This window comes from Zerene cesonia, unplaced genomic scaffold (genome assembly GCF_012273895.1).
Source record: "Zerene cesonia ecotype Mississippi unplaced genomic scaffold, Zerene_cesonia_1.1 Zces_u001, whole genome shotgun sequence".
In the NCBI taxonomy this organism is placed as follows: Eukaryota; Metazoa; Arthropoda; class Insecta; order Lepidoptera; family Pieridae; genus Zerene; species Zerene cesonia.
The window spans coordinates 270,485-284,544 of record NW_024045131.1 but is presented as its reverse complement, the minus strand read 5'-3'; the positions used below and the strand labels follow the sequence as shown (position 1 = coordinate 284,544).

The following is a 14,060-nucleotide window of genomic DNA, read 5'->3' as shown; positions in this document are numbered from 1 at the left end:
TTCATCATCCCTTATTTACTACTACATCGTATAATTTTCTTCTACGAGAAAAAGGCCCCTAATGTCCCTGGGGGGGAAGGGGGAGGGACCACTACTAGTTTCTAAAATGGGACCAAATGACAACAATTTCCCATCAGACACAAAAACAACCACGTGAAGCAAACTGATATATTAATTCATACATCGAAACTTAGTTTCAAAGCTGTTTTCTTCGTCACAATACAGAGATATCAATAACTTACAATCGGTTAAAAACCTTCTTTTTTTGGGAACGTCGGTTAAAAAGACTACAATGACAATGGGTTAGCCAGGTGACGCGTCATCTAAAAAACCGTCTCGACGTCAAGTACGAGTAAGTAAGCAATAAGAGGATGTGACGTCAGTGATATCGAATAATATTAACTTAGCGGATATCCATAAAATATTGCATCAATTAAGAGTAAAACATATTAAAATACATGCTACATAAGACATGTGACCTCCTACACAAACAAACGCGAAGGTCTGTGCACAAACAAGTGTGTCCGTTGGTCGCTGTGTCACGCAAAAACAGCTGATCAAAACTGTATGAAATTTTATCTATTAAATGAAAAACCCAATCAAAATCACTTGCGCAATTTAAAACACCCAACTAAATATATCGACACTCACACGGCGCAAAGCGACTTCGCTTCGCACTGTACAATGATTGAGATCGAGAAGCTGTGAAATCCCCAGTCGCTGATCATTTTCCCGCATACGAGATAATTGGCTGTGACTGTGATACATTCATTGAAACAATGAGGAAAAAAAACTACATACATAATTCGTTTATTTTAAATGTTGGTTAAAACCTCATGTAAAGAACCATTTTACGTGTCATGGTGATTCTTTCACATTTTATATGTATACTAATATTATCAAGCTGAAGAGTTTGTTTGTTTGTTTGAACGCACTAATCTCAGGAACTGCTAGTCCGATTTGAAAACTTTTTTTAGTGTTAGATAGCCCATTTATCGAGGAAGGTTATAGGCTATATAGTATATGTACCAAGCGTGAAGCTGGGGCGGACAGCTAGTATAGATATATTTATTGATAGAAAAAGCATTGAAGAGTTTTATTTGAACGCGCTAATCTCAGAAACTAATGGCCCGAATAGAAATATTCTTTTTGCGTTGGATAGTCCATATATTGGGAAAGGCTATAGGCATATAACATCATGTACGACGTGGGTGCAACCGCGGAGCATGGCTAGTACAGTTTATTAATATTTTTTTCTATGTAACTTAACCCACTATTGTACTGTTTCATTTATTATAACATGAAAAATTTAGAAAATTACACACAGATTTGACGAATTAAAAAATAAGGTTTCATCTCGTTCTATTCAGATATAGGTCTAATTTAATGAAATCGGGTTCATCTATTTTGACGCAAAATTTTCAAAACACACTATTCTTATCGTGTCGACTGCATTTTTTTGTGTTTGCTGCCATTACTGAATCGATTTTTCTGATCCTTTTTTTATTTGTAAACCTAACATTTAAATCGAGTCGTTAATTTTGACAATTTGCAGAGGTTGTTGATACGAATAAAATAATTATTTACTCTGGCGAAATATGTTGCAAAACACAATTACACAAAAAAACCCCTAGAATTGCGTGGCCGGAATAGGAACGGTTAACGTCCCATGTCCCCAAGCGGGGTATGGGGCAAACGATCGTAACTACTACCACGCTAATCCATGATTTCAAAAATAACCTGAGACATAACTTACTAACTACCTAACCACTAATGACTACACTAAGGGTAGTTTCGTAAACATACCAATGACTGACTTATCAACCCCTATTACGTCCCACTCAAAGCTTCATTTACGATGCAAGTTTTCTTATACACATCTGTAAATTCTATTACATATATATGTTGAAATCCATCGATATACCTGCAGCAGTTTCTCCATAAAAAACGAACACTTATACACTAACAAATGCTAACTTAACACAGGCAACACAAAACATTGAATAATGTCAACTCAAAAACAACAAATAACTAATAAAAACAACTTAGGCATTAGACAACCATTGCAATCAAAACACAGAGCGTAAAAAATTGAATCCACAGATTATAACAATGGCACAAAACTCTTTCGCGCTAAAGAAAATTTTCGAATTTCGAATTTCGAATCGCGTGACTTTTTTTTAATGGAAAAAAGCGCGCGAACGTCGAGGCGCACCATTCACAGACACGTCGCGTCTTGTACTGCTTGCAAATGCCTTGCGGAGGTGAATGGGAGATATTAAGATTGCGAGTGTTGTACGACTGTCGATGGTTGATTGTCGATATAAAAGTAGGGCATAGGAATATTATAGGTTGTTTTTACACGTAACTGCATAGTTAGTTCTTGGCGGGTCTTGTCTGTAGAAACTGCTTTCCGAACTCGTGTTAAATAAATTTTATGTATTATGATGATTCAAACGCGCTTCAAAAATATGCCTAATTGAATGAATAAATCATTATAAAGTACATATATATCATTCGAAATTGATTGATACCTTATTTCCTACTACATTTGTATGAACTAACTAATAAACAACACAGTCTTCAAGCAATTATTATTTCTGTATACTACTATAATTTTAGTCTTCATATTCCTGCTTTAAGATACTGCTTATTGTCATTTATAATATTTACCACTTACCAAGCAGACTATACATAATCCAAAAACTATCGACGAATCCATCGACAACCAACACCAAGCAACACTAAAACGATTACGCACCAATCAAACCACTTACCCGATATCACCGCACCGTGCAATTGAAACGCAACTCTAACACAATGCAATTAGATTTACAATGAACGTGCTGCACTTGTGACCTTACGACATTCGCGCGATTAGATAGCTAGCATAAGGAAAGTACACATTACATATTTTGCTACTTAAGCTTGGTGCACATTCCTGCTATGGTTGTCGTCTTTTACAGTAAAGGATTTTTTTTTCTTTTTAATTCATGATAGGGAAGCGCTTGACCACGATCTCACCTGATGGTAAGCTGAGATGTGATCTAAGATGGAGCGCGCTTCCCTAGAAGGTACCTGGAGGTAAGGTATAAGGATATCTCTGTATATAAAACTAGTTGTGACCCGCGACGTCACTCACATGATATCCGAAAAAGTAGCCTATGTGCTAATCAAACACAAAAATAATCACTCCAATCGAATGTAAGGCCGAAGTAATCAAAAAAAACAAATAAAAAAAACATACAGTCGAATTCCTTACATACTTCCTTTTCGCAATGTCGGTTAAATGATAAAAAAAAACTATTATAACAGAAACTCACTCGGACTTTTCCTTCTCGACCATCTCGGTAGTTTCATCTGCAGACAGAAGTAATGGAATTAATAAAATTTACGTCCAATAAAGCAGTGGTGGCTCAGTGGTGAGGTCCTCGGAATAAAATCGATAAGCCGGGGTTCAAGACCGGGCGAGCGTGAAGGAAATAATTCGATTTTTCAATTTATCTGCGCATCTAGATAACATCACCACTGCTCGAAATGATGAAGGAAAACATCGTGAGGAAACCGGCATGTCCGAGAATCAAAAGGTCGACGACATGTGACATCTGCCAACCCGCACTTGGCCAGCGTGCTGGATTATGGCCTGAACCCTCATAGGAGGCCTGTGTCCCAGCAGTGAGAAAATGTATGGGGTGATGATGATGATGATGATGATGATGATGATGATGATGATGATGATGATGATGATGATGATGATGATGATGACCTCAAATGACAACACTAACTTGAGTAAATAAATAATAACTTACACGAAATTGCTCTCCCGTCAGCCATTTCCAGTCATCACTTATCACTCGGATGCACTGTAAATAAAATAAATACACTTAGTATACCTAATACAAAATACTAGCGGTCCGCCCCGACTCGTGGTATGTATATAGCCTATAGCCTTCATCAATAAATGGGCTATCTAACACTGAAAGAATTTTTCAAATTGCACCAGTTGTTACTGGGATTAGTGCATTCAAACAAACAAACAAACTATTCAGCTTTATAATATTAGCATAGATTAAACTCAAAAATTTTTATAAAAACTAATTTTTCTTATGAATTCATATTATGTATATACATATTCATCATTACATTACATATACATTTATTACATATATTTTTTTTTACATTGAGTAATGACGAAAAAAAAAATTATTGGGATATTTTTCCAATCACGCCTCTTTAATATCACCCTGAAGCCAGTAAAAGTATTAATCTCTAAGTATATCAAGTTAAAAACTCTTTAATTTCTAAATGTATAATAGTCGCGTGAAATCAAACACAAGAAAATACTAAATTCACAAATTGCATTAGCAAAATTACATAATATTTTTTTTATATGAATAATAATAGATAATTAAAATAGCTTTAGATTACATAATTATCTTGCCCATGCAGATATTTTTAATCCTAGCAAGATATAAAATATCAACACCTGTAACTGGGTGAAGTAACTGTTAAAAAATATATCCTTCCTACTAATATTATAAATGCGAAAGTTTGTAAGGATGGGTGTGTGTTTGTTACTCTTTCACGCAAAAAACAATTGAACCCATTGCAATGAAACTTGGTACGTAGACAGCTGGAAAACTGGAATAACATATAGGCAACTTTTTATCCCAATATTCCTACGGGATACGGACTTACACGGGTGAAACCGCGGGGCGCAGCTAGTCCATTTATATTTATATCTCGCATTTATAATATTGGCAACGTTAAATGCATGATCCTGTTTCTCTGTTACTCTGTCACTGCTAATCCACTGCACCGATTATGGTGAAATTTGAAATAAAAATAGCTAAAGATCCAGCATTAAACATAAACTACATTTCTTATTTGAAGAGGTTTAAACTTGGGGAAAAAAATTTTTTCAACTGTTGATTATGTTGCATCCATGGATGAAACCACAGGGTTAACTAGTATGTAATCAATTTCATGCATCATCTACTCTAAAATTAGATAAGGTTTGAACTAGACGACTGATAAACATATCTTAATATTATTTTATTATTTATTACAAAAAACAGAAACACAAAGCATGATACAACACTCAGCTGTGGTTTCATTAAAACCACAATTTATTGAATGATTATTTAATTAAACATACATTTTTAATATCATGAATAAAAATTTAAAAAGGTTAATGATCTTTTAATGAGAGGTATATTATACAAAACATACATTTTTTTTTTTTGAGATCCCTTGAAAACAATTCAACAAAGGTGAGTAGTGATATTTAAAGACATTAATTAAATTGATAATTAAGAGGTTCCTGTTGCTATGCACCAAAAAGGTTAGCTTTTAGGATGATAAATACAAGTTGAAACTATTATGCTTATAATAATGTAGTTGGCCTCTCTATTTGTGTTTGCGCCAATTTTTTATGCAAATTTTGACGTAAAGCCGAACTGATCAATTCACTTTTACTTTTCTACAATTTCATGGTTTGTTATTATAAATCGTAACATACCTATAATAAACGTCGCTTAAGCCAAAATAGGATACTTACAGTTCATAAAGAGACGTTGTTGACCTCTATTTAGGGCACATAAACACTTCTAAACACTAGTAAAACGCGGAATTATCAATAAATGCAATTAATAACATAATCAATTGTCTTTGTCCTATTTAAAACACTTTTTATTGATGACCGCCCATTAGAAGTTATTCATTCGAATTAGGGAAATGTATTGAGATAATTTAAAACTCCGATTTTATTGATATTACAGTAAAAATACAATTTATTCAGAATTTTAGGTTTAGATGGAAAGGCAGATTTCGAAATCGGATGTCTTTGTGACGTTCAAACAGCTGACAGAAGACACCATACGGAACGTTCAAAAATTAGTTTGATCTATGATAATAAAGTTGGAATTGGCGCGTTAAATTGTCTCTTTTAAAAACGAAACTAACGCAATTTTATCTTTGAAATCTTATAACGTCTAATTTTCACTTATTTACTATTCTTTATATTTTCCGGAAATTAAGCAGCAAGCAAAACAATGTTTGCAATGTTTTTTCTATGGACGAGTAGTAAACTTTAATGCATGATAGCTATACTGCTCTTTGGTGATAGCAGCATGAAGCACCTCAGCTTGTTTAGTATAAAAAACCTCATCTTCACTAATCTGAATAAATTTCAAGTTTACTATCAAAATTAGCTGGTCAATAAATGTACATGTAGTAAACTATTTCAGAACGTTTAATTCACAAGAAATGTGTATCAAAGTCAAACAAAATTGACGTTTACGCTTGATTAGATTTAATAGAAGTTGCCGATTGATAAAGTGGGCGGTACACAATTAAAAATTAAATAAAATAACTAACAAGAAGCAATCTGTGGTATAATAATGTCGGCGAATGTAAACGTGTGTGATATTGGAGACGACGTAAAGGAGGTTCTAAAGAAATTTCGCTTCCAAAAACATACTTCAAATTGTGCCTTAATTTTGAAGGTAAAATGCTAATAATTTCCTGCTTATTACAGTTATGTGTTAAGTAATTGTTAAGTAGAACATTAAGCACATGTTAACGTACTTAATACATTGATAGTATTATGATAATCTAATATATTCAATTGTTTTCACATTCACAATTTCGCTATAGCAAAATGCTATTAGAAATAAGAAAACATTGTCAGATTGTATGAAAATAGTTCTTTGAAATTAACGAAATGATCCATCCATTATAATTATTGCATTTAAAGTACAGTTTTAATACATATTGTAATATTTTTCTTTTTACACGAAATTTATTATATTCCGACGGAAATGTTTATCAAACTGCATCATTACTAATCACCAAATTCGTCATCGCTTGTATTTTTCCGAACGGGAATTGATGTGTCGTATATTGTTTTTATATTGTACCCTTATCACATTTAATTACGAGTAATTATGTGTAAAGTCGACAGTATCAAACTGTTTGTTATGCTATATATGCTGAACAAATTTCCGTTGTTCTGAAGTCTAGTTAAATAAGTAAAAATATCAGAATTAGATGTGTGTAAATTCCAGGTGAACAGAGAGAAGCAAGCTCTAGAAGTTGACGAAGAACTGGATAACATAGAGCTCGAGGAGCTGCAGGACATCCTGCCGTCCCACCAGCCGAGGTTCATTGTGTACAGGTAGGTCCCGTAACAACTAAGAGTCGTGCATGTATACTAACCATTTACAACTTTCCCTGGCGGCTGTGGGTTGTGGGTTTGTGTTTTTCCCACTCAAAAAATGTCCCATAGCAACTTTGAAATGTCAATTTGTAACAAAATTACGATTTACGATGTTTTAAGCGAGTATCATACATTTCAAAATTGAAGACTTTTAAATGGATTTTAAAGCAACTTGATGGTCACGGGTGTCTCCCCGTCGGGTTAATAATATAATAAATAAATCTTTAATTTCTACTTGTATACATATGACTGCATCGCTATAATTACAATTACAGCTACAAAATGGAGCACAGCGACGGCAGGGTGTCATTTCCCATGTGTTTCATATTCTACACGCCACGCGACGCGCACATGGAGTTGCAGGTAATAATCATTCTCTCTTACAGAAAAGTTTCTGACGTTCCTAGTTTGTACCTCCACACCGGGGGGTGTGGGGTTACAACCCCAGATTCTAAATTTCCTATCAAACACGAAAAGAATCATGCCAATTGGTACATAAATCGTACAGTTAACAAGTGACAAAACCTATGCCTCGCATGTAAGAACTGCTGGATTTCAAAAGTTCTCTCACAATTAGAAAGCTGCAACTTCACCGAGTGACATAGGCTATATGTATACCACGGATGGAGCTGCGGTGAACAGCTAGGTTCATATAAAATGAAGTTGTTGCAATTATTGTTTGTGTATGTTTTTGACAGATTTTTTTAATGGATTTTGACATATGATGTGCTGCTGTAATAATCAGAATTGAGGCTTTGACGTAGGCTGTATAAATAAATAAAATGGCGCCTATTAAAAGATTGGGTGAGGGGGGCGTTGGCTTTTTTTTAGTAGCAATATTGATTTCAAATGTCGTAAAAATACAGCTGCAATTGAACTAAACAGCTAGCAGTGGTGTTTTTTACATTTTTTTTTTTTCATAATATTTCCTGTTTTCAGGTTATGTACGCGGGAACACAGCGCGCGCTCGCCGCGGCTGTCGGCGCGCCGCGGTTGTTGGAAGTGCGGGAAATTGATGAGCTCACGAACGAGTGGCTCAACGACAAGCTTAGGAGGTAGAGATGAGAAGAGATGGGAAGAGATAAGAAGAGATGGCTAGTGATGGAGGAATAGTGTACATGAGGCGTAGGAAAGAATGTGATGTGTTAAGAAGTAAAAAACATGTAAAAGAAGAGTTGAGAGGAGATGGGAGACTAACATATTTACGGCGTATAAAGATAACGTGTTTAGCATAATACACATATTGTACATGTCAAAAATAAAATATTATAATGAAGTGTAAATTGAAAAAGTAGACTTGAATAGAGTTGAGAAGAGATAGAGTGAGTAGATCTAGATATTTACACAATAACGCAATAATATATTTACTAATAAATGAAAAGGAAAAATGAGAGTAAAGAAGAGATAGGCATGAGTCATTTTGCTGGATTACACGTGATTAAAATTATATTTTTTATATTATTTTTTTGCTGAAAATAAAAGTCGATATCGTGTTTTTTAATCTATAACTTTAGAAGTTTGTGACATATACATTTATAATTAGTAATTACGTTTAATCGTTTCCGAGGTTTGCATGTTTAACAAACATATTTAAATTTTAGCCTCTACTGCAATTTCAGTTAGCTAATTAATTTTTGTTTTACTCAAATCGGTTTAGCAGTTTTTACGGGAAAGATAAACCAAACAGCTTTATACGAAGAAATTTTCCATTGTAATATATTGCTAGATTTTGCGATGTATGCGGTACATTTTTCAATTGTGTAACGTTGATACCTCCTGAATTGCTGAACTTTTACGGATGTGTTTTTATATACAGTAGATGCATATTGTGTGCGTGATTTTATACGTATAATATACGAATTTTTTAGTGATAATCGGTATAGAAAGATTTATTTTTTATATTATTATTCATATGAAAACATTCCGATATTTCCATGTACAATTTTGTATCCCCTCAATTTTTTATCATAGAAATCATATCTTTCGCTTCGCCCCGGTTTCGCCCGTGGTATATATATAGCTTATAGCACTCGGGGATACTGTACACGTGACAGCAAACGATGAAATGATTTTTTTAAATCGGTTCAGTAGGTCCTTAGATTAGCGCGGTCAAACAAACGAACGCTGTATATTCCTAGGATTATAAACGCTGTATATTATGTTACGAAAGTAATTAAATTTGCTTGTATGTTTGTTCGTCGAACCCATATCATATTTGAATAATAATATTTGGATGTTTATACAACATTTTTATAAAAGTTAGTCAAATTTGATAGAAAACTGGTTTTAATCACGATTTATTGATCAATTCAAAAATTAAAATTAAAAACTAAAATTTTCCGTATTTTTTTTTTCATAAATTCAAAAAGGGGGGAAGTTATTAAATCGATTGTATTTTGTTTGTTTGTTAACTCATTGCTTCTTACTGGGTGAAACGTTTGGCCTCCTGTGCGGCCCAACTTAGTTTTGGTCTGGCTCTGACATATTGAAGGTAGTTTTATTTTTTATATGTATAATACTTGCGTTATATGAAACTAGGAAATACTTAGACTTTTTTATTCATTTCATTTTACAATTCATAATTTTTTTTTATGTCCATTTGTATAAATTTTTATGACTGTCTTATTGAATTGATTGTATTATTGAAAAGTATTCATATGATTAAGAAAACTAAATTATGAAGTAGTGGTGGCTTAGTGGTGAGGACCTCGGATTTCAAAATCGATAAGTCGGAGTTCGAGACCGGGCGAGCGTGCAGGAAATAATTAGAATTTTCAATTTATCTGCACATGTGGATAACATCACCACTGCTCGAAACGGTGAAGGAAAACATCGTGAGGAAACCGGCATGTCCGAGGATCAAAAGTTCGACGACATGTGACATCTGCACGCACTTGGCCAGCGTGCTGGATAATGGCTTGAACCCTCATACGAGGCCTGTGTCCCAGCAGTGGGAACATATATGGGCTGATGATGATGAATTAATTTTATACAAATTTTTCGTAAATAATATTCCAAAATACGTGAAGATTGTACATTTTACAGGATAGCAAGACAACTTTTATTTAATTTCGCTCCTAGCCTCAATATTAAGCTCTTTGCATAATCGACTTTAACAAATAATTTTATCGCGCTCTCTTTCGATTGCAATATAATTAGAAAGAGACAACAATATTTAACTTTTTTATAATATAAATAAGCGAGTTTGTAGTTTCATATGAGTCACTATTGCTAACAAAGTCTGATAAATAATAATATGGAACATTCATATTTCGTTTCTCACAGACACAACACACGTAACTCGCTTACACGCCCATCTGTGGGCGGTGCGATCCAATTGAGAATAGGATCGATCCAGCGCCATTGTGTCATAGCATAGAATGGTCGGAATAAAGATTTCGCAATAATATAATAAACACATAAATGAAGATGAAATACAAGAGAAACACATTTTTAGGTGAAATAGGAGGCCTTATCGCTTATAAGCTATCTCTGCCAGGCAATATTGGAATTTTTGGATAAACGTATTTTCAAATGACATTTGCCTTATAAATGTGATTGGCGATCCTGTTCCTAATTGGATCAACGTTTTATTTGTTTTAATAAAATTGTTTATGACGGTAGTTCCCCACACTAACTCCTCTATTGATTAAAACTGTATTTCATATAAATTATAAGTGTATGGATCTTTCGAAGTGTTTAGAATTTTATAAAAGTTTTGTGATGTAACGCATTTTTATGTAGAAAAGGAAAATAAAGCACTCGTGTGATTTTATAATAAATTTTATTTATAACTGAATAAATTGTTTTATTACAAATTGGCACCTTCATGAACTTTATACATAACTAACTGTTGCCCGCTGCTCCGCCTGCGTGGTCAAAAGAAATTTTTATGGTACAAAATTTCATCTCCTATATTATCCCCTTGGGGGTAGAATTTATCTAAATCCTTTCTTAGCGGATGCCTGCGACAATACATCTATCTGCATGCCAAATTTCATCCCGATCCGTCCAGTGGTTTGGGCTGTGCGTTGATATATCATTATGTCAGTCACCTTTGAGTTATATATATTTAGATTATTAAATTATATATTTTCTCGTAGAATATTGCATTCAATGCTATAAAACCTAAAAATACACAATCGTACAATCGTTTTCACAACATTATTAGACTAATAGGAACGAGAGAAAAAGTATAAATTCACTAAACTTTGCTGTATACTGAATAATGTTTCTTATGGAATAAAGTTAGTAATTACTAATAAGTAAGTAGTAAAGTATGCGATAAATAATATCCTACATATATCAAAATATTATTTTCGGGGATATATATTTCGATGGAATTTCATTACAACGCAGAGTAATACTAGTTCTAGTAATTTTTTGGGTTGCCTAGTCTACAGTATTATGTTATCTCTGCTAAATTACTAATACATCGCTATCCGTCAGTCTGTCAGTCCGCCCGTCTGTCATCAAGTTACCTATTATTTCAACTAACAGCCTGAATCGTTTGATAAAAAAAAATTATAATCTGATATTTACACATATACAGTCAATTAAATCATTTTATTAAATTCTTTACAGTTTCAGGACAGTTACGATGACGTCTTACAGCAGTACTAATTCCACTGTTGGCCAGCCAGCTTTCGTCATCTACTGCCATCACTTCCACGCTGAAATCAGCACTGCTTGAAGGCATGAACCTCCAAGTCTAGATGTTTAGACGAATGATTATCTCTCAGACAAAATAACAAATATGACAATAAAAAGTGTTAAATATATCTGTGGAACTATCAAACTGACCCTAACTATATTTAATTCCCATTAACTTAGCGCTAGGTGTGGAGCATTTAGTCAGATCGACGCCATGCTTTCTCATCTCAGCGTACGGTAGTTCTGCCAGTACTTGGTAGCCACATTTAGCGGCTAGCACCTGGGAGGGTATGGCCGTGAATACTGTGGCAACTGCTTGCAGCCCGAACGCTTTACATATTTGTTCCCTGTAACAATATACAATATTATTGGCATATATAATTATTGCGATAATTAATCGAAATAGAAACTATCCTATACCTTAGTTGGAAAAAATGCCAAATTTTATCAAAATCGGTTGAGTTGGTGAAGAGTTTATTGGGAACATGCATCATGACACTTTTTTTATATACTAGCTGCGCCTCGCGGTTTCACCCGCGTAAGTCCGTATCCCGTAGGAATATCGGGATAAAAAGTTGCCTATATATTATTCCAGTTGTCCAGCTATCAACGTACCAAATTTCATTGCAATTGGTTCAACAGTTTTTGCGTGAAAGAGCAACAAACGCACACTCATGCTTACAAACCTTCGCATTAATAATATTAGTAGGATTAATTGAAGCGTGATAGTGATCAATCATGGGTTTGAGAAATTTTGAAAGAATAGAAAAAATTTGATCACGAGGCAGGATTCGAACCTGCGTATCTTGCCTAACCGTAGCAACGCCTAGCCTCTCGGCCACCCGTGATCCTGCCACAGTAATCGAATTTCTTCTACTCTTTCTTTTGTCTGTAATAAACAAGCCGCACAGTAAACAATTTTTACTTTCGTTTTTTTTTTTTTTTTTGTTTGTTCTTTTTTGTTAGTTTTTATTCTAGATATTAGTTATAAATTATTTATGGAGATATATATATATATATTTTTTTGGTACTTAAGGTTTTTGTGTATGTGCGGTGCTGTGTGTTTATAGACAATAAATTTATTTCTTTCTTTCTTTCTTTCTTTCTTTCGGTTTCATGTGCCTAAGGGGCACCCCACGCCATCTATTGAGATGATTAAGAACCATCACAACCAATACGAAACATTATTTCAATGATTACAATATTGTATCGATGGAACGCGGCCTTTGTTAAATTTAATTTTTAGTTTTATAGCATTGAAATGCTTTATAAATGAGAAATTTTGAAAGAATAGAAAAAATTTGATCACGAGGCAGGATGATCAAATTTTTTCTATTCTTTCAAAATTTCTCATTTATAAAGCATTTCAATGCTATAAAACCAAAAATTAAATTCAATCATGGGTTTTTCAAAAAATACATTTTCTAGAAATTGAAAACTTTTTAACGGATATTAAACGCGATTTATATCTTAATATAATTTAATTTACTTATTCATTTCATTTCATAGCACCATGTTATATGCGATAAGGATAAGCTTTACCTAGCTGCTATCAGCTTAGCACCAATGTTCTGGCCGCGGTGCTCACTCACTACAGCGAGCCCACTCGACGTCAGGTACTCACTCACAGCGAAATGCTGGAAGAGATTGACCAGCTCTTCCGTAGCTGTAAGAGTGAGCAGGAGTTTCTTCCACTGCTCCCCTTTTATCTGTATTGGAAATAAGAAAACGGAAATTGTGTTTTGAATTCACACTAAAATATTTGTTTGTTTATTTATTTATTAATTTGTTTATTTATTCATTTGTTTATTTCTTTATTTATTTATTTAATTAAAACTAGCTGTGACCCGCGGTTGAAACCGCGTAAGGCCGTATCCCGTAGGAATATCGGTATAAAAAGTGCCTATGTGTTATTTCAGTTGTCCAGCTATCTACGAAGCAAAATAGTATTATTATTCACCAATAGATGTCAGGAAAAAAAAACACGAATAAAACTCGAATATGACATTTTCTAAAAAAAATTCCTAGCTTGATCGATTTATCGCCCCTGAAACCCCCTATATACTAAATTTCATGAAAATTGTTGCAGTCGATTCCGAGACTCCAATGGTATATATATATATATATATATATATATATACTTAGTCTGGCCATAAATACTGTTACACTTAATTATAAAAAAATATTA

General features: G+C 33.8%; 3 protein-coding genes across 3 annotated transcripts in view; 1 reads left to right on the top strand and 2 right to left on the bottom strand.

The window, feature by feature from the left end:
• Window positions 1-5,833, bottom strand: part of LOC119838058 (copper-transporting ATPase 2-like) — a 55,414-nt gene extending 49,581 nt beyond the window's left edge. Inside the window, exons 1-3 of the mRNA XM_038363865.1 lie at window positions 5,561-5,833; window positions 3,810-3,863; window positions 3,324-3,360 (exon numbers count right to left, since the gene is read on the bottom strand). Of these exons, the coding sequence (XP_038219793.1) occupies window positions 3,324-3,360; window positions 3,810-3,834 (62 nt within the window). The 5' untranslated portion in view covers window positions 3,835-3,863; window positions 5,561-5,833. The remainder of the gene's footprint in view (window positions 1-3,323; window positions 3,361-3,809; window positions 3,864-5,560) is intronic.
• A 480-nt stretch (window positions 5,834-6,313) lies between these two features.
• Window positions 6,314-8,379, top strand: LOC119838226 (glia maturation factor beta-like). The gene is made up of 4 exons (XM_038364077.1): window positions 6,314-6,506; window positions 7,068-7,177; window positions 7,495-7,582; window positions 8,159-8,379. Exons 1-4 carry the CDS (start codon window positions 6,402-6,404, stop codon window positions 8,276-8,278), a joined length of 423 nt encoding a protein of 140 aa, XP_038220005.1. The 5' UTR covers window positions 6,314-6,401; the 3' UTR covers window positions 8,279-8,379.
• A 3,623-nt stretch (window positions 8,380-12,002) lies between these two features.
• The window catches only part of LOC119838173, a 6,479-nt gene continuing 4,421 nt past the window's right edge, over window positions 12,003-14,060 (bottom strand). The window contains exons 5-6 of the mRNA XM_038364016.1: window positions 13,415-13,581; window positions 12,003-12,219 (exon numbers count right to left, since the gene is read on the bottom strand). Coding sequence (XP_038219944.1) covers window positions 12,024-12,219; window positions 13,415-13,581 — 363 coding nt within the window. The 3' untranslated portion in view covers window positions 12,003-12,023. The remainder of the gene's footprint in view (window positions 12,220-13,414; window positions 13,582-14,060) is intronic.